General features: G+C 38.1%; 1 protein-coding gene across 7 annotated transcripts in view; it reads right to left on the bottom strand.

Annotated features, from left to right (window-relative positions):
* Nucleotides 1-18,683, bottom strand: part of LDB2 (LIM domain binding 2) — a 412,576-nt gene that overhangs the window by 254,305 nt on the left and 139,588 nt on the right. For all 7 annotated transcript variants that reach the window (XM_069069342.1, XM_069069325.1, XM_069069334.1 and 4 more), the window contains exon 2: nt 15,301-15,403. In XM_069069342.1, the coding sequence (XP_068925443.1) occupies nt 15,301-15,403 (103 nt within the window). The remainder of the gene's footprint in view (nt 1-15,300; nt 15,404-18,683) is intronic.

The following is an 18,683-nucleotide window of genomic DNA, read 5'->3' as shown; positions in this document are numbered from 1 at the left end:
CTGATCTCATAGCATTTTTTAATTTTTTATTTTTTTTTTTATTTTTTTTTGGAGGGCAATTGGGGTTAAGTGACTTGCCCAAAGTCACATGGCTAATAAGTGTGTTAAGTGTCTGAGGTTGGATTTGAACTCAGGTCCTCCTGACTTCAGGGCTGGTGCTCTATTCACTGCGCCACCTAGCTGCCTCTAGGACTTCCTTTATTAATCCTACTATGTATCATAATTTGACTATATACATATCTTCTTTCCCTCTACTAAACTGTAAAAAAGTCCTTGAAGGTGTGGGTCATGTTCAATTAATTATATTTGTATTTCATCCAGTATCTGACATAACATATTACACAGAGTAGGTATTTCAATTCAATCCAATCAATATTTATTAAGCACCTACCATGTGTCTGGCACTGTGCTAAGCATTGGGGATATACAAAGAGGGAAAAGAGAGTCCCTGCCCTTCAGGATCTTACACTAACAGGAGAGAAAATGTGCAAACAAATATATACAAAGAAAGCTATCTACAGGATGAATAGGAAAAAAAAATGAAGAGAGAGAAAGCGTTGGAATTAAGAGGAGTGAAGGAAGGCTTCCTGCAGAAGGTAGGATTTTTATTTGGAACTTCAAGGAAGCCAGGGAGGTCTTAATGAATGTTTATGGAATGACTGAATAAATGAATGAATGAAAATGTGTGATCCATATGGCATTATGTTAAATAAAGACATTCTCCATAAAAAATTTAATTTCATTTGGTTTCAAATTCTGTCTCTTCCAGGTGCTTCCAAAGTCTTTAAGTGGAAGCTAGAAGATTACTTGTCTGGGACATTATAGAAAAGATAGCCATTAAAATATGGGTTGGACTAGATGCCCTTTGAGGTCCCACTGAGGTCTGAGTTTCTGTGATTTTTTGATCCTTTCTATGTGCCCTGAACATGGTTACACTCTCTTAGCCTCAGTTTCTGCGTCTGTTAAATGATGGGGGTTTAAAAGAGGTGCCTCCTAGCTTTCTCTCCTATGATTCCCCTTACTTTTGGAAAACATATCCTCAAAGGCAGTCAGGAACTTTATTCCTCAACTCTGGCCCCTTGCATTTGAGTCTGTTTAAGGGATTTCATTTTTTTCTTAAATTTTAAGTAGAAAAAGTATGAAGCAAAATTATTTTTTTTTAAAGGAAGGAAGATGGTATCCTATATACTCTATATTCCTCCAGGGACTGGTCATCTTTCCTGGTTTCCATTCCTGTAGGCTCTGTATGCAATTCATGCAGATCCTGCCAATTAAATGGTGCTAGGCTTGAAGAATAAGCCCGGAGCCACAAAGGAGGAAGTACAGTTGAAGCCAGGATTGTCAGGGGAGCCAATGGGGCCTTGGGAAAGATGCTGAAAATGCCTAATGAGAAATCCAAAACTTTTCAGAACTTCCTTAACAAATGTTGATGAGGCAATACTGAAGACAGGCCTGGATTTAATAAATCTTTTAATATTTCCACAGCTGTGTCTGCTTCCACAGGATTGGTGGACCATTTTCTTAAATAAGGCATGGTGCTGGTCTGACATTAGTTTAACAAGGTAATTATCAAGTGAAAAATAGCTGCTGCACTGCTGTGAACCTGAATAATAACTCTTGTAATTACTGATTTTTGGCCCATCTTTAAAAAAATAATAGAGTTTTAAGTACTGAAGCTTTTATATGAAATATATTCGAGCACGGTTTCTAATAGTGTAGAGAATTATTAAGGCTATAATTAGTGGTTTACTTATATAATCAGTCAAATGCTGTTTATCCTTTCTATTCTGTTCACTTTGAAGGAAAGTAAATATGCATGAGAATCTTCAAGTTCTATAATGCCAGTAACCTTGAGAAAAGTTGATCATTTTTTTTTTAAATCATGCAAGATAAACTTTAGTGAATGGCTTGGTAGCAAACTGCATCAACACATTTGACTTTAATAAATCATAGCAAGACTTCAAATCACTAACATAATAAACCTTTTTAACAAAGACAATTTTACACAGGCAAACACTTCTCTCAGGTAGCATTATATAATGGAGGGTATTTTCAAACTGAAATTTGTACAGATAATTAAAAGACACACACATATATCTCACAGATTAATCTTCTGCCTATGAAACTGTTTTGATTATTTTTTTCCCTAGTACACATTTAAAACTATGATACGTCATGTGTCCAAGGAAGTGTAAGCGTTATATCATTTTTGTTTTAACTTGATTCTGAGAACATTTTTTTTTCATTTTATCCAGTGTAACTAACCTATTTTGACACCACAAATGATGCATGTTCCTAATGAAAACAATGAAAAATCATCAAAGTGCAAATCAAAGTTTTCAAAGGGGGAGATTAAAAAATATGCTTTTGAAAGGTCAGTAAAAATAATTTAATGATCTTTTTGTCATCGGGAAATACCAAGATCATCTTGTAATGCTTAAGTAAGCAGTCATACTGGGGCTTAAAGAGATCTCCTTCAGTTCTAACTTCCCTGGGGTCTGTTTCCCCTGCCATCCCCCTTTTCCCTTTTTTCCTTCCTCCTTCCCTTCCTCCCTTTCTCCCCTCCTCTTCCTCTCCCCCACCCCTCTCTTTCTTTCTCCTTGTATAAAGTATTCTTTCCAAAGTACACTTTGTATGAATTGTTCTCTCCTTCAAATCCTACTGACTTGTTAGAAAGTCAAAGTCGAATACTGCATGAGGGCAATTCCTATCAATGAGCATTTGAAAATGTGCTAACATTTGGGTGAGGGCCAACTTCATAAAAATAAACAAACAGAAAATACACAATAATAGTGCAAAGGTGATTCTGCCAGAATGAATAATAAAAGCTCAATATAGCAAGGTACAGAATTCAGGCAGTTCCTGAATTCCAATACCCCACTATGACTGTCTTGATTAAATAATAAATTATGAAACATATGTACCCCGATATGTAATTCTGGTAGGTAGCCTCCATGTACTTAATAAAATACAGCTCTACACATTTTTAATGTAGCTGTAGAAGGATGCTAATTTAACATTCCTTCAAACCAGCATTTTATTTCACCTTATCTTGGTAAACAAAGTTTTTCACATAAGGAAAACACCCTATGAAAGAAAAGAATAAGATGTACATTAACTTGAAAATCAGATACTAAAGATAAATTCATCACAATAAAGCTAGAACCAAAAGATGAATACTGATCCACTAAAAATAAGAGATAAAACTTCAGTTATATAAAATAAAAAAAATTGGGCATAAGGGGCTTTACATCAAGATTCTCTTAACAATAATACTTTTTTTTTGAGAAAGAAATGGGATTTGGGGAAGGTCCTGAATGCAGGCAAAAAGATTTGTGTGCTATAAGAAATGACTCTGGTAGATACTGTCAAGGAAAGAACTACAAAGTCAATCTGATGGTTGATTGGGTTAATGGCTAAAAAAGATCCCAGTTGATTGGAATTAGTTATTAAGACATTTGAAATAACCATTCATTCATTCATTTGGCAAACACTGATCAAGTGTATACTATTTGTAACAATGCACTAGGTTTGGTTCAAGGTCAGATGCAATGATAACCATGACAAGTCCACTGTCCTTAAGCTACCTAAAATCCAGTGCCAAATCGATCGGTGCTATTGACCAGTTAGTTCAACTGTCCCAATGGTCCAATGACATTGACCACAAACCAGTCAGATCACCCATCTGGTGCTCATCTGTACTTAGAGGAAATGTTAGCTCTTAAGGTCACCCCTAAGGTACCTCTCAGCATTAAATCTATGACCCTGTAACCTATAATAAAAACTTAAGTTTCAGATTCAGGGGGTCCTCAGCCACAGTAGAAATGTGCATCCGTATAGCTAAATTATGTACATGAGGGAAAAAAGAGGATACTAGGGAGGAAGCAAGAAATTATTAAGCCACTACTGCATGCTAGGCACTATGCTAAGTGTTTTACAAATGTATTCTCATTGGATCCTCACAACAACCCTGGGAATTAGGTGCTCATTTGCAATTGAGGGATTGAGGTAGACAGAGGTCAAGTCTCTAAGATCCTGCTGGAACTCGGCTTCTTGAGTTCTCCATTCACTGTACCACCAAACTGTCTCTACATGGGAAAGAATGAATTTCAAATAAAAAATGAAGAGGTTTGTGTATTTCCTGTGGTTAGATGGAGTTCCCACTTTCATACCATTACACAGAGCTTTATCCAGTTGCCTTGTTGTATATCAAATCTTTGGGCTGAGGCATCCATAGAATGGAATTACTATTTGGCCGGTGATAGTAAAAAGCAGAGAAAATGACATTGGTGTCCGTGACACAGTGGGGAGAGATTGAGAGAAAAAGCTTCCTATGCCTTCTGTCATGCTTACCTGCTGAAGTCTTTAAGTGGGGAGGCCCAAGTGTTCTTCCAGGACATCACATAAAAGAAACAGAAACCTTACTTCCTAACAAAAATTTCAATCGTTAGATCTTTTGTAATAGCCACTAATTGGTCTCCCTGCTTCAAGTTTCTACTTCAATTCAATGTCCACTCCATCTCTAAAGTGAAGTACAGGTGTGACCGTGTTACTCCCAAGGAGGGAGAGACACTCAACTTTTCCCTCTTGCCTCAAGGAGCCTACATAAATTTCTCTGCTTGGCTTTCAAAACCCTTTGCCTTCTTCTTGCTCTTCACATATAATACTTCATTTCCCATCTCTTTGTTTTTGCGCTGGTCTGGAATAACCTCCCTCTTTTCTTCCAGCTCTTAGAAACTCTTTTTTTCTTCAAAACTTAACTCAAGTATGTAGCCTTTCCTTTATTTTGTTGTTTTTTTGGAGCAGGGAAGGCAGGGCAATTAGGGTTAAGTGACTTGCCCGAGGTCACATGGCTAGTAAGTGTTAAATGTCTGAGGTCAAATTTGAACTCAGTTCCTCCTGACTCCAGGGTCAGTGCTTGATTCACTGTACCACCTAGTCACCCTTTTTTGTGACCCTATTTTGGGTTTTTGGCAAAGATACTAGAATGGTTTACCATTTCCTTCTCCAATTCATTTGACAGATGGGGAAACTGAGGCAAACAGGGTTACGTGACTTGCTCAGGATAACACTGCTAGTAAGCACCTGAAGCTAGATTTGAACTCAGGAAAATGAGTCTTCCTGACTCAAGGCCCAACACTCTACTCACTGCACTACCTAGCTGCCCTATGAACCCTTTACTAATTCTAGCTGCTAGTGCCCTCAAAAAATGACTTTGATTTTTTAATACATACTGGATATTATTTATTTGTATATTTAATACATACTCTATACTGCTTGTGTACATGTTAGCTCCCTAGATGCAATACACATTCTTTGATAATGGACTATTTCACCCTTTTCTAGCTCTTAGCACAGTGCCTAGCACACAGCAGGCATTGAATACATGGTTATGGATGGAGTAAAGGCAGGACAAATTGCTCACATCCTAGTACAAAACATCAAAAATATACATTGACAACATCTGAACAGATATCTCTAGTTTGCTTTTCTCAAGTGAGAAGTTCTTAATGCCTTAGAAGAAAGAACAAATACACAAAAGAAATTATCTTTTTTATTATGCTATGTTATAGAAATGCTTGTTTTATTCCATAAATTAAAAATAAAATAAAATAAAGTAGTAGTGTCATGTTTATTAGAAATGAGGAAAAGAATCTTCAATACATGGTATGACTGATTTATAACTCTGTGAATTATCAAAGTGAAACTGCAAATGAGAAAGAATTTTGAGGTACTTATTTTTTTCCATTTAGAATTTTGTCAATTACTTTATCAGTCTGTGGGGTTTGGTCAAAAATATTTTTTATGCACTACTTTCAGTATGACCATTAATAACACAAGAATAAGGCAGTTAGGTGGAACACGGCCTGGAGTCAGGAAGATTCATCTTCCAGAGTTCAAACCTGGCCTCAGACATTTACTAGCTATGTGACCCTGGAAAAGTCCTTTTAATGAAATTTTTTTTTGCTTTTTGGGGGTTAAGTGACTTGCCCAAGGTCACATGGCTAGTTTTTGTGTTAAGTGTCAGGTCAGATTTGAACTCAGGTCCTCCTGACTTGAGGGTTGGTGCTCTATTCACTGTGCCACCTAGCCACCCCTGGACAAGTCCTTCAACCCTGTCTCAATTTTTTCATCTGTAAAATAAGCTGGAGAAGGAAATGGCAAACCATTCCAGCATTTGTGCCAAGAAAACCCAAATGGGGTAACAAAGAGTCAAACACAACTGAAACAACTGAAAATCACAAGAATATCTATTTCAATGTTATGGGAATTCTGATTCTGATCAACCCCCCCCAAAATAAACATCAAATGTTTACACTCTCCCCCCCCATCCCACTCTCACCCCCCCTGGTAGAGGACCATAAAGTTTAGGCTTAATATGGCTGCAATACTCCCAATGAAGAGTATATAGTACAACATAACTCACAGAATTACTGAAAAATAGTTCTTAAAGGAGGAATCTAAATATTCCAGTCCTTGTTACTAAGGATTTTCAGGGAAGAAGTTGCCACAGACCCACATTTTCAGCAATGTCAGAGTTTAACTTCAGTACCTATTTATTTAGTGCCTATTTATTCCTAAAATGAACACCCCCCCCTTTTTTTAAAAAGCTTCTTTCTACTGGTTTCAAATACTACTTCAGACACATCATCTATATAACTCTCTGGTCTTTAGTTTCCTCATCTATTTATTTTAGATAATAGTTACATTCATCACAGGTTTACTGTCAGGTTCAAATAAGAATGTCTGCAAGATACTTTTTAAGCCTTAAAACATTACATAAATATGAGTTATTATTATCGTTGTTGTGGTATTGTTTTCAGAAAAGATGGAGCTCAGAGCCCTAAATCCTCCATAAGACAGCCATCAAAGTTAGAATGAAGTCATACCTTAATCATTTTTATCTATAAAATAAAGGAGTTCACTTCCAGATCAACTTTGGGGGAGGGGGGATTGCTTTATTTTAAGATCCTTTCTTGAACTTGAAGATTTTGTGTTCTATATTCTAAGTGAGATTTCTTCTAGCTCTGACATTCAGTGTTTAATTTCTGACATTCTTTGTTCTATAGAAGGTCCCTTCTATTCCTAAGACTGCTTATTCTGTGATCTAGGGTCCTTTCCATTCTTAACATCCTGTGACTATGATTCTCTTCCCAATGAGATCAGGATTTACTTAGATGATGATGAAAGTCAATCTTTCATTCCATCTGCAGCCTAGATCTGCAGAGGGCAGCAGCCTTGACTGCCAAATTCAAACTTATATCATGGAGGTTATTCTCTGGATGGCTGAAATGCTCATGTACATTTAGTATATGTACCAGAAACAGTATGACTTTGCTAGCATGAGCCAGATGAGCTGGACCCCAACCTTTACAACATGTCCTAATGCCAGGTACCCATGCAAAAACACATTTCAGTGCTGAATAGTCACCAATTTCATCAGAAGGAGGGGAATTATTCAGAGAAAACACAAATATCTGGGTTCTGACCTCAGCACATATCAACTGAGGCGGAAACATAAGAAAGAAACATGGAAGTCTCATAACTTACAGTGACATTACTTTTTGAATCTCCACCTCCAAAAAAATATCAGAAAAGAAATCTACCAAGGCTTTTAGCTAACCTGTTACCTATCCCTCAGACCTAAAACACTAAGCGTGATACTCTACAAATGTGAATTTAGAACGGCCTTGATAACAACAAAGCACTATCTGTGGGCTACTTTGCTACTGTGTTCCCTTGTGTCCCCATTGTATAGGACTTTTCAAGAAGACTGCAGTCTTGCAAAAGAAGATGGAGGCATCAAAATGGGTTCTGAGACATTTTATTTATTAGCAAAATGCACTTTTCCCTGTGTCTTTTAAAGAACATGTGATGCAATATGAAAAAAAAAAATAGAAAGGAAAAGGGGGGAAAATGCTTTCAGAATCCCTCTACAGCAAGCACAATAAGAACCCAGCTGTGTGAAGAGAGCCAATAAAAGGTTAGGGAAAAACAGTAACCAGAGATACCGAGGCTTCTGTCACTTGTGCAATATCTCTACCTTAGGGGAATAGGTCCATATACACAATACATAAAAATACATATTAGGAAGAAAAACTGAAGAATTTAGTAAGCCTTGCAGTACTGTGAGAGCTAATTTAAAGGGGGATATGGGAAAAGGAAACATAAAAAGGGAAAAATAAAATGTTTAAGTGGATCCCTAAGAGATGCTGATTTGCTGTTCTTGAAAATATCTAATGGCGCTTGATAATTGGGACAGGAAAAGAACGGAAGCAAGAGAAATATCACGCTACCCCAAACTGCTTTATGCTTATTGCCTTTTGGCAGATAAAATTTTCTTCTTAGCAACTACAGAAAAATGACAGGGGGTTCTTTAGTTAGTATGGATGCAGAGGTACTGGGAGTACTGTCAGTGAGATTTCTGGGCAGTTTTAGAAGAGTGTAAGAAGTAGCAAGCCCCCACCCTCCCAATATATAACTCCTGGGAATCACCAATTGCAAATTAGATCCCTTCCTCACAAAAGCAAAGGGAAGACCTTCCTCAATTAAACTAGCTTCAAACAAGTAGTTGACTTCATGATGCATGATGGGTACACAGAAAATCACCACAGGTTACAAAAGTAGCCACAGCTGGTCAGTCGCTTAAAACAAGTAACCGTTGAGAGAGAGTCACTTTTTTTTTTTTAAGTTACAGGACACTTTTTTCCTGCAAGGAACGTAATCACCTATTCCCCTGACTCTCAACACAACTTTTCAATGGCCTTCCCATTTCCCCCTCTTCTTCTTACTTCCCGATGGACATTTTGAAGGGGACTGAAGAAAGCAAGCATTTATTAGGGACTTACTGTGTCCCAGGGACCCTGATAAATACTTTACAAATCTTATCTCATTTGATAGATATTGAGAATTAAGACCTCTACAGCTGGGGTGCCAGGAAGAACAAGGTGGAAGGTGTCTACAAAGTACAGTGTAGCTATCATAACTGCCACTCAGCTAATTAGGACTGTGCTGTAAGCTGCCTTTTCACTCCCTACTATCCTTCCCAGGGCAGCAGGCATATAGCAAATACTCAATGATATTTGCCAGACCAATAGCTTCTAAAATGCACAGGAACCAGGGCTAGCATTTGAAATATCTGCCAGTTCCATGCTGGGCTGGGCCCTGGGTGACCCTTCTATGTGCATTACTCACTAGGGATACCACAAAACTGGAAGAAATAAAGAGAATGGGGCCATGCCAAAGAAGGAACAGCTCTGGGTTCTGACACAGGCTAAGCTCCCCAAGGGAACAAGTTGTTTCTAAACTTAAATGGTGATTTTCAGTAAGGGTAATGATTAAGGAATACAGGCTGCATGTTTAAGATGTTTGTGTTCTAAAGACAAGGATAAGGGAGAACACTTTACCTTTTGAATAATAAAAAATAACAATAATAAATGATAACTGACATTTATGTAGCATTTTAAGGTTTACAAAGTGTTTTATCTACATTGTCTCTATGAAGAATCTCCTGCTTCTCTAGGATAAAAAAAGACCACTCAATGAACCTATAAAAGGAAGAAGGCTTGCCATTAGCTATATGAATGAATATGGTAGTTTTAGCTACATTCTTAGACATTCTGCCTTACTTTCCTTTTGTGTAAAATGGGGGTTGGAGGCAATATAAACGTTTATTTGAAAAAATACAACATTAAAAATGTTAAAAATAAAGTGAACACATTGTGCCTTTTCAACTTTTTCAATGTTTTGATCCAATTGTGCTGATTTCCCCACCTCTTTACAAATACTATTTGTTATATGGGATAGCTCTCTGGGAGGTAGATACTGGGAATAACTGTGATAATGTCAAAAACAAGGCACCAATAAAAACTTATTTTGAAAAATAAACTTTAAAAAATACAAAGTAAACAGTAAATAACTCACAAGAAATACATGAATGAATTGAGCTCATTTTGCCTTTTTTGTTCAGCAAAATGAGATAGAAAGAACACTTGCCTGGGAGTCAGGAGACATCAGGCAGGTCTCTGCCTCTACCGTTTAGTGGCTGTGTGACTTTTGATAACTCACTTCATTTTCTGAACCAGAGCTTCCATCTTTCTAAAATTAGAAGGCTAGAGTAGATCGTCTCTAATTGCTCTCTGGTCCTTGAATCATATGATTCTGCCTTCCTAGGCATAGACGGAGATAGACCTGAGCAAGGTCCTATCCTCTTTCTCAGATGTCTCCCCAAAATAGACTTTGTCAGATTCAAAAGGAGGAAGGCCTCTCTAAATCAGGTGGCAAGTCTGGCTGTTGGGGGTACAGTCCTAATGCAATTCAACAGAGGGAACATGGTATAACAAAAAGAAGAACACCAGAATTGAGAATCAGAGAACCCAGACTTGAATCTTGACATTGCTCCTTACCTATTATCATTGCAACTTTAGTCAACAAAACATTAATGAATGAAAAAAGCTCTGTGGGCTAGGCACTGGGCTAAGTGCAGGTGATACAAAGAGAAAAGTATGAGATCTTACTCTTACCAGACTCACGTTCTAAGAGATGGGGGTAACATACAAGGGGCTTCATACAACAACTACATACGACTAACATACAAGCTACTCCGTTAATCATAGGGAACTCTGTTTCCTTTTCTTAATTGTAAGGAGACAGGACAGATGATTTCTGAAGGGCATGCCAGACTTTGGGGGGACAGAGTAATGACAGTCACATAGGAGATTATCCAGGTGGGCACAGCAGTCAGTCACATCATCAGCTTTTTATGGACAAAGGGTTAAATCTGTATATGTGTGTGTGCACATATGTATGTATGTACATGCAAATATGTGTGTGTCTCTGTGTAGGAGTGGGAAGACACTGTATTTTTTTTTCTTTCTCCCCTACTCCCTTATCCTGTTGGGGATAACTTACTATGGAACAATAGGGGGAAGAACTATTTTAATTAGGGAGGGGGGAAAATTATAAAATCAATATGAGTGAGCTGTCTGAAGGAAAGCTGCAATATTCCTCCAAGACATAACCATTGCCTCAATCACTGTATCAGCATGTTTTTGTTTTTTTAAATAACAGATCATGGGATAACATAGACAATTATTCAGAACATTACTTGAGCAAATTAATGAGACTACACTGGATATTCCTCTGAGGATACATGGATCAATTTATCCCAGTTTTGATAAACCCACAATGGTCCAGAGGTTACTAGTTGGAAAAAAATGACATTTGGTAACCCAGATGCCCGAAGTCACAAGTCAAACCTTTTCTGTTGTAGTCTAACTAAGCCTCATCTGGAGTGTTCATTACAGCCTAGCAGCAATATAATTTGGGTCATCTGTTATAGTTACAAATATAATAACGGATCCTTATTTTCCTCGCCACAATCCTTTTCCATCATAAATACAAAGCTCTCAGCTAATTAGCAGACAAGGTAGATGAGCTTCTGTTTCTAGGCCAGTGGCAGGCGCTTGGCTCTCTCACCATTTCTACAGTGGCACCAGCTTTCGAATGGGTTAACGTTCTGGCTCTTAGTATCTGCAGTGCTGCATAAACCCTGCACGTTCTTCTTACTGAGCATGCTTCATCTTTGCTGTCTCCACAGTCTGGGGCTGTCAATCAGCTGTCACTCCCCACCACATCAGCCCAGTGTGCGCATCACCAGGCTGTCAGCACAGCAGCTGATGAGACTCAGCTATGGGCTGTCAATCATTCTTGTTTCTCTCCTCTGTTCTGGAAATATTTTGGCTCCGAGAAACAAAGAAACCTGGGCAACAATGGATGATAGTCTAGCATTGACTCTTTAACAAGGATATATGATCTTAAACAGTCAATGAACATGTTTTATCCCCCAAACTGCATGATGGGGTTGGGGAGAGAGAGGGAGGAGGGCGAAGTGGAGAACCTGGTTTATTATGATGTTTCCTGCTTTAATTCTCCTTTCTTATGCAGACCCTGATGGATTCTCTAACAAAGCAGAGAAGCATAAACAAAGACACTCGAAGTTAGCCGGGTGCATGCCTTGGAAGAAATCTCAAAGGATGGATTATTGCTTGGTTTGAAATTATTCACCATTGATCAGGCAGCCTTTTTAGGGTAGAGTAATTGCTAAGACCGCAGGTCTCATTTATCTCCCAGAGACTTCACTTAAAACTGGAACTTGTGAGGCCATTGCTCATTCCTACCTCACCCACCAGAGATAACCTAAGGGTTTCTAGAGACAGGGACAAGATATGGAAGCATTAGTCGGCCTCTCAGCAGTCAGTGACCCAGTGTAAAGTGGTTCCAACTATTGAGTCCTGAGCTCTGGGAGTGTCCAGGGTTCTGACACAGAACTGCAACCAAGCCCCACCTACAGATCACATTTGTCTGTCTTAATCACCCTAAGGACTTATTTGAAATGCCTCTCAAACTCCTTATAAGTCATCGTACCGATCTCTAAATCACAAGTTCTTAACTTGGAGTCCATGGAGGTCGGTGGATAGATTTCAGGAAGTTCATGAATTTGGATGGAGAAAAATATTTGGAATTTGTACTAACTTCTAACTGAATCCTAGCATTTCCATCAATTATTTAAAAACATTATTCTGAGCAGGGGTCCTCAGGATTCACCAAACTGCCAAAAAGGTCCAAGATATAAAAAAGTAAGAATCCCCACATTAAACATAAAGTTATAGTCCCTAAAGTACCACAACGGCAACATCGTGAAATGATACAGCTTTTATCAGCATAGGAAACTCTTGGGTCATTGTACCAATATAAGCTGGAATCTTCTCTGTAATTTAGCATCTTAGAGGATTACTTAGAACATGCCTGGAGTCACATAACCAATATGTGTCAGAGGCAAGAGTGAATCCAGATCTTCTCAGGTTTGAGGCCAGCTCTCTATTCACTATGAAGATGATAATGATGATGGTGATGGTGATGATGACAACAATAGCAGCACAACATTCTACTGTACTTGATGGTGAGGGAAGATTTCTTTTTTTTTTTTTTTTACTAACAATGTGAGGCAGAATTTGAACCCAGGTATTTCTGGATCCAAGTCTATCTCACTTTTTTTTTAATGCTTTATTAACTTCTGATTTACATCATTCGTTTCCACCAGATTTTGAGTTACAAATTTTCTCCCTGTTTTTCCCCCACCCATCCCCCCAAAACAGCAGTCCCACATGATATCCCCACCTCCAATCTGCTTTCTCCCATATTTTCTCCCATACCTGTTTCAACTTTTCCAGTGGATCTCTATGCCTCAGTGCCTGTATATCTTTTTTTTTCTTAATAACATGTAAGATGATATTAATAATAGTATATACACACACACACACACACACACACACATATATATTTGAATATTTGATTTTAAAACTTTCAATTCCAGATTCATTCCCTTTCCCCCCTGCCACCCACCCCCACTGGGGAGACAAGCAGTTCAGTATAGGTTGTACATGTGCGGCTAATGCAAAACAATAACATAGTAGATGTATTGTAAAAGACTGACTGTATTTCCCTCCCTCCTATCCCACCTCCCACTTGTTCTATTCTCTACTTTGATCCTGTCCCTTTTCAAAAGCGGGTGCTTCCAACTTCCCTCTCCCCCAGCCTGCCCTCCCTTCCATCATCCCCCCTCACATCCTCTTCCCCCACTATTCTCCTGGAGGGTGAGATCCCCTATTTAGTGTGTATTTCCCTCCCTCCTCAAGCCAGATTCAATAGGAATAAGGTTGACCCATTCCCTTTTGCTTTCCTATTCTTCCTGAGGGAAGATTTCTTAGAGATATTTACTAGCTGTGTAACCTTAGGTGAGTCCCTTACCCTCTCTGATCTCTGATAACTCATCTGGAAACCAGGGATAATATCTACTTCATTAGGTTGCTAGTGAGGATCAAAGGAGATATTATGTGAAACATTTCATAAACTTTAAAGTGCTATATAAATATGGGTCATTAAATAATGATTTTTTATTGTCCCCATCATTGATATTTTTTTTTATTATTAGAGGAGTAATTTTAGAATCAGGCAGACCTGAGTTCACACCTTGCCTCTGACATAAATTAACTGGGTGACCATGGACAAGTCATTGTATCCCTCTGAGCTTCGGATAGCTTTCTAAAACCACAAATACCAAAGAAGTTGGTGATCTGCATCAGCACAGAGAATGTACACATGGGATATTCTCTCTACAAATAAAATTACAGAACTGAATAAAAACAGACAAAAACAAAACCCCACAATTAATAGTACATGATAGGAAATTTATTTTGATGGTTCTGATGGCCACCAAGATTAATGTGCTGTAACATTAGATTGTATAAAGGTTACAAAAAAAGAACTCTCATTCACTACTGCCTTTACAATACACTTGACTGTAATTTGATCTTTCCATCATGTTTATCAGTAGCATTACTGTGAATTACCAAATTATACTAGGCTGATCCTGCCCCATTCACAGCAGAGAGAGCTCAGCCATTATCACTGCGTTAGTGACAGACTGGGTGTTTTACCCTTTGACAAATTCTTTCATATGTAGTACTGTTTTCTGGAAACACAACTCCCTCTGATCTAACCGGACATTAATTGCTTTGGTGCTGATGTATCTCTGCCTTCCGGACTGATAATACAACTAGCAAATCTGATGTCTGACAAGTTGACTCAACCTAATCAGGACAGATCAGCTGTTACCCATGGGGCTCCAGGCTGTAATTTGGGGATCTTTACCGAGTTATCACTTGCTTGAAAAGCAAGAAGCTATAATTCTGTCAACACTAATCCAAAAATGCATGTTCAAAGTAGCTTTGGGTTTTTTTTCCTCCCCCAGAAAAAAGATAACACTTGTCAAATAAATACCTGAGATAATTGATAAAATGTAATTAGAAACATGTGAGTGATACTGAGTCAATCAGTCACTTTCAAGACAAAGCAAAAGGTCTTTCTGATTCAGAGCATTGGGCAAAACGTATGAGCTGTCAAGGAGACTAAGCAGGGTCACTGAGAAGGGATGGATAGAAACTACCAGTGTAGTTTTAACTTATCCCAGCATTGCTCATGTCTTTATTTTTACTGGCTCTTCAAATATGGAAGTACCCAAAAATCCTAAACCTCTAAAGAGATTTCTCAAGACAGGCTTGGAGCACTGCTTCCTCTTACAATGTCTTGATGGGAATTGAGAACACTGTCAGAAGGGGAGGCATTATTGTCAGGCTGTCAGCCCTGTTTGACTCTTTCAAAACCCCTGTGGTTTTTCTTACAGGAGAGAGCTAGGGAAGCAAAAGGGACAATATTAGAAAATATAAATTTCTTTCTTACTGTATCGCTTTGGTCCATCTTCCAAGCAAAATGAAAGGGTTAATGTGGCATCGTCTTCAAAAAACTCTGTTGCAAAGGCATCCCACCAGAGGTTGTCACTGTCCTGGAAAGAAAGGGATCATGGATTTAGCAGGGTAGAACTAAAGAAAGAAAATTTCTCAAAAAGGAGAAAGAAATCCCAGTCTCCATTTATTTATTAAATAGCAGAGATGCGTGGGTAGTTTTGAAGGTGAAGTTGTGCATTTGATCACTCTTTAAATTAATTGCTCAAATCAGAATCAATTTCTTATTCTATAAACTAGTTAATACAAATTAAAAGAAAATTAGTTATTGAGGACGTATTTATGGACATCTAACATACTTATTACAGACACAAAGTAAATTCTTAAATGACTTTTAACACAAATCATTTATGTTTAATGCAGAAACCTATTTAATGTATTTTTCTCTCTTTGATGTTTTGAGAATTCATTCTGGTATGGGAAAACTATAAAATGGCCCCTGACTAGTGTTTTTACTAAGTTACTTAATAACAGATAGGCAGACATCTATGTGTTTATTCTTTCATTGAAAATTTCCTCGGTTTGCCTCAGTTTACTTAATTGTGTAAAATGGAGATAATAATAGTGCCTATATCTCAGGGTTGTTGTGAATATTGAATGAGATAATAATTGTAAAATGCTTAGCAGAATGCCTGGCACGTAGCAGGTACTGCACAAATTTTGGTGGTGGAGGTAGTAGTAGTAGTAGTAGTAGTAGTAGTAGTAGTAGTAGTAGTAGTAGTAGGGGTGGTAGTAGTAGTAATAGTAGTAGTGGTAAGCTTCTGTACAAAGCCAATGTAACCAAGATTAGGAGGGAAGTGGGAAATTGGGAAATAATTTTTACAACCAATGTCTCTGATAAAGGCCTCATCTCTAAAATATACAGAGAATTGAGTCAAATCTATAAGAATACAAGTCATTCCCCAATTGATAAATGGTCAAAGGATATGAACAGGCAGTTTTCAGAGGAAGAAATTAAAGATATCTATAAGTATATGAAAAAATGCTCTAAATCACTATTGATTAGAGAAATGCAAATCAAAACAACTCTGAGGTACCACATCTCACCAGTCAGATCGGCTAAGATGACAAAACAGGAAAATTATAAATGCTGGAGAGGATGTGGAAAAATTGGAAGTTGTGAACTGATCCAACCATTCTTGAGCGCAATCTGGAACTATGCCCAAAGGGCTATAAGTAATTTCATATCCTTTGACCCAGCAAGCAATACCACTTCTATGATTGTATCCCAAAGAGATCACAGAAGTGGGAGGAAAACCCATATGTACAAAAATATTTATAGCAGCTCTTTTTGTGGTGGCAAAGAATTGGAAATTAAGGGGATGCCCATCAGTTGGGGAATGGCTGAACAAATTATGGTATATGAATGTAATGGAATACTATTGCACCATAAGAAACAAAGAGCAGATGGACTTCCTATCTACCTGGAGAGGCTTATAAGAACTGATGCTGAGTGAGAAGAGCAGAACCAGGAAAAAAATTGTACACCATTACAGACACAACATATGCATGATGACCCACTTTGATAGACTGGACTCTTCTCAGAAATGCAGGCCTACAAGTAAACTCCAAAAGACTCATGATGGAGAGAGATGTCTACATTAAGAGAAAGAACCAGAAAGAACAGAGTTTGAATGCAGATTGAAGCAAATTACCTGCCCTCTTTCTCTTTCTTGTTTGGTTTGGTTTCCTCTTTCCCACTGTTTATTCCATCCATTACAATCCTTCTTTTCAACCTGACCAATGTCTAATGTGAAAGTATCTGCAGACCCTATACTTGATTGTATGCTGCCATGGAGGGGGGGGGTGAGGGAGGAGGAGAAAATTTGAAACTCAAAGAACTGGGGGACTGAATCTTGTAAACTCAAAGTAAACAAACAAATTAATAAAGATTTTTTTTAATAGACTAACTCAGATGGTAAAAGAGGCTCAAAAAGCCAGTGAGGAGAAGAATGCCTTAAAAAGCTGAATTTGCCAGATAGAAAAAGAATATCAAAAGCTCACTGAAGAGAATCATTCCTTCAGAATTAGATCGGAGCAAATGGAAGCTAATGACTTTATGAGAAATCAAGATACTATTAAACGGATCCAAACAAATGAAAAAAAAAAATAGTAGTAGTAGTAGTAGTAGTAGTGGTAGTAGTAGTAGTAGTAGCAGCAGCAGCAGCAGCAGCATCTCATTTAGTTATCCAGAAAGCATGCTGAGTCTTGTCTAGCTGATCCCTGCCTATGAGCTATTGCATGTCTTTATAGAGACATATGAGCTATCCTACGAGAGTGAGCCAGGAATGTTGTGAAGGAGCCTCATGGCTTAAGGAGCAATTCAGCACCACTCCTTCATCCAAATGCAGACCCATATTTCCTCAAATTCTTAAGTACCACGTTGGATTCTTTCCCTGAGAGAGCTTGCTTTGGGGCCATATGCTGAGGGTAAGATTCTCCACAGATTCCAGTGCTGCCGGGATTTATTTTTTAAAGAAGAATTATCCAAGGGAGGGCTGCTCCCTGGATAATATCTATTTTCTCAGGACCACTCGTGAGAACCATAGGCCTCCCTTTCCCTATTAACTTGTTGTTCTTATGGCAGCATAAAGCTGCTATTCCTGGCAAGCCTCAGGAATGAGTTTTGAGACCAGGAAAGAACAATAAAAAAGGGCCACCAAAGATTTATGTAGTCATCTTCTTCAAAAACAGAACAAACTTGGACAAATGGAAATTGCTTTCTTTTGGCACCTTCCCAATTAGTATGGTTATTTTCCTAAAGAAATATGTTAAAAACAGAACCACCCAGGAAAAAAAAATGATTGAAGCTATATACAAACTCCCCTTTCCTTCCTTTATAGCTTTATATCGGACTGAAAGCAGGCCCAGATTTAGAAACAACTAACCCACCCACCCAAACAGCCCTACTCATAGGCCATTCTACAGTCCCCATGGGATCTATGAAAAATCCTAGATCTTATGATCTTCCTACTTCCCTCCCTGCATCCCTCCATCTCTCTCTTTCCTTCTTTCTCTTTGTTTCTTCACTTCTTTCCTCTCTTTCTTTCTTTCCTTTCTTCATTCTTTCTCTTTTCCTTTCTTCCTTCTCTTTCATTCTTTCTCTTTGTTTCTTTTCCTTCCTTCCTCTTTCCTTCTTTCTTTTCCTTCCTCTTTCTCTTTCCTTCTTTCTTTCTTTCTTTTTTCTTCCTTCCTTACTCTTCTCTTTTTTCTCTTTCTTTTCCTTCCTTCTTTCTCTTTTTTCCTTCCTTCCCTCCTCTTTCCTTTCTTTCTCTCCTTCCTTCCTTCCTTCCTTCCTTCCTTCCTTCCTTCCTTCCTTCC

Source organism: Petaurus breviceps, unplaced genomic scaffold, assembly GCF_028583685.1.
Source record: "Petaurus breviceps papuanus isolate PSGF00001 unplaced genomic scaffold, PetGlider_PUasm1.0 140, whole genome shotgun sequence".
Classification (NCBI taxonomy): domain Eukaryota; kingdom Metazoa; phylum Chordata; class Mammalia; order Diprotodontia; family Petauridae; genus Petaurus; species Petaurus breviceps.
This window is presented reverse-complemented; position numbering and strand designations above follow the sequence as displayed.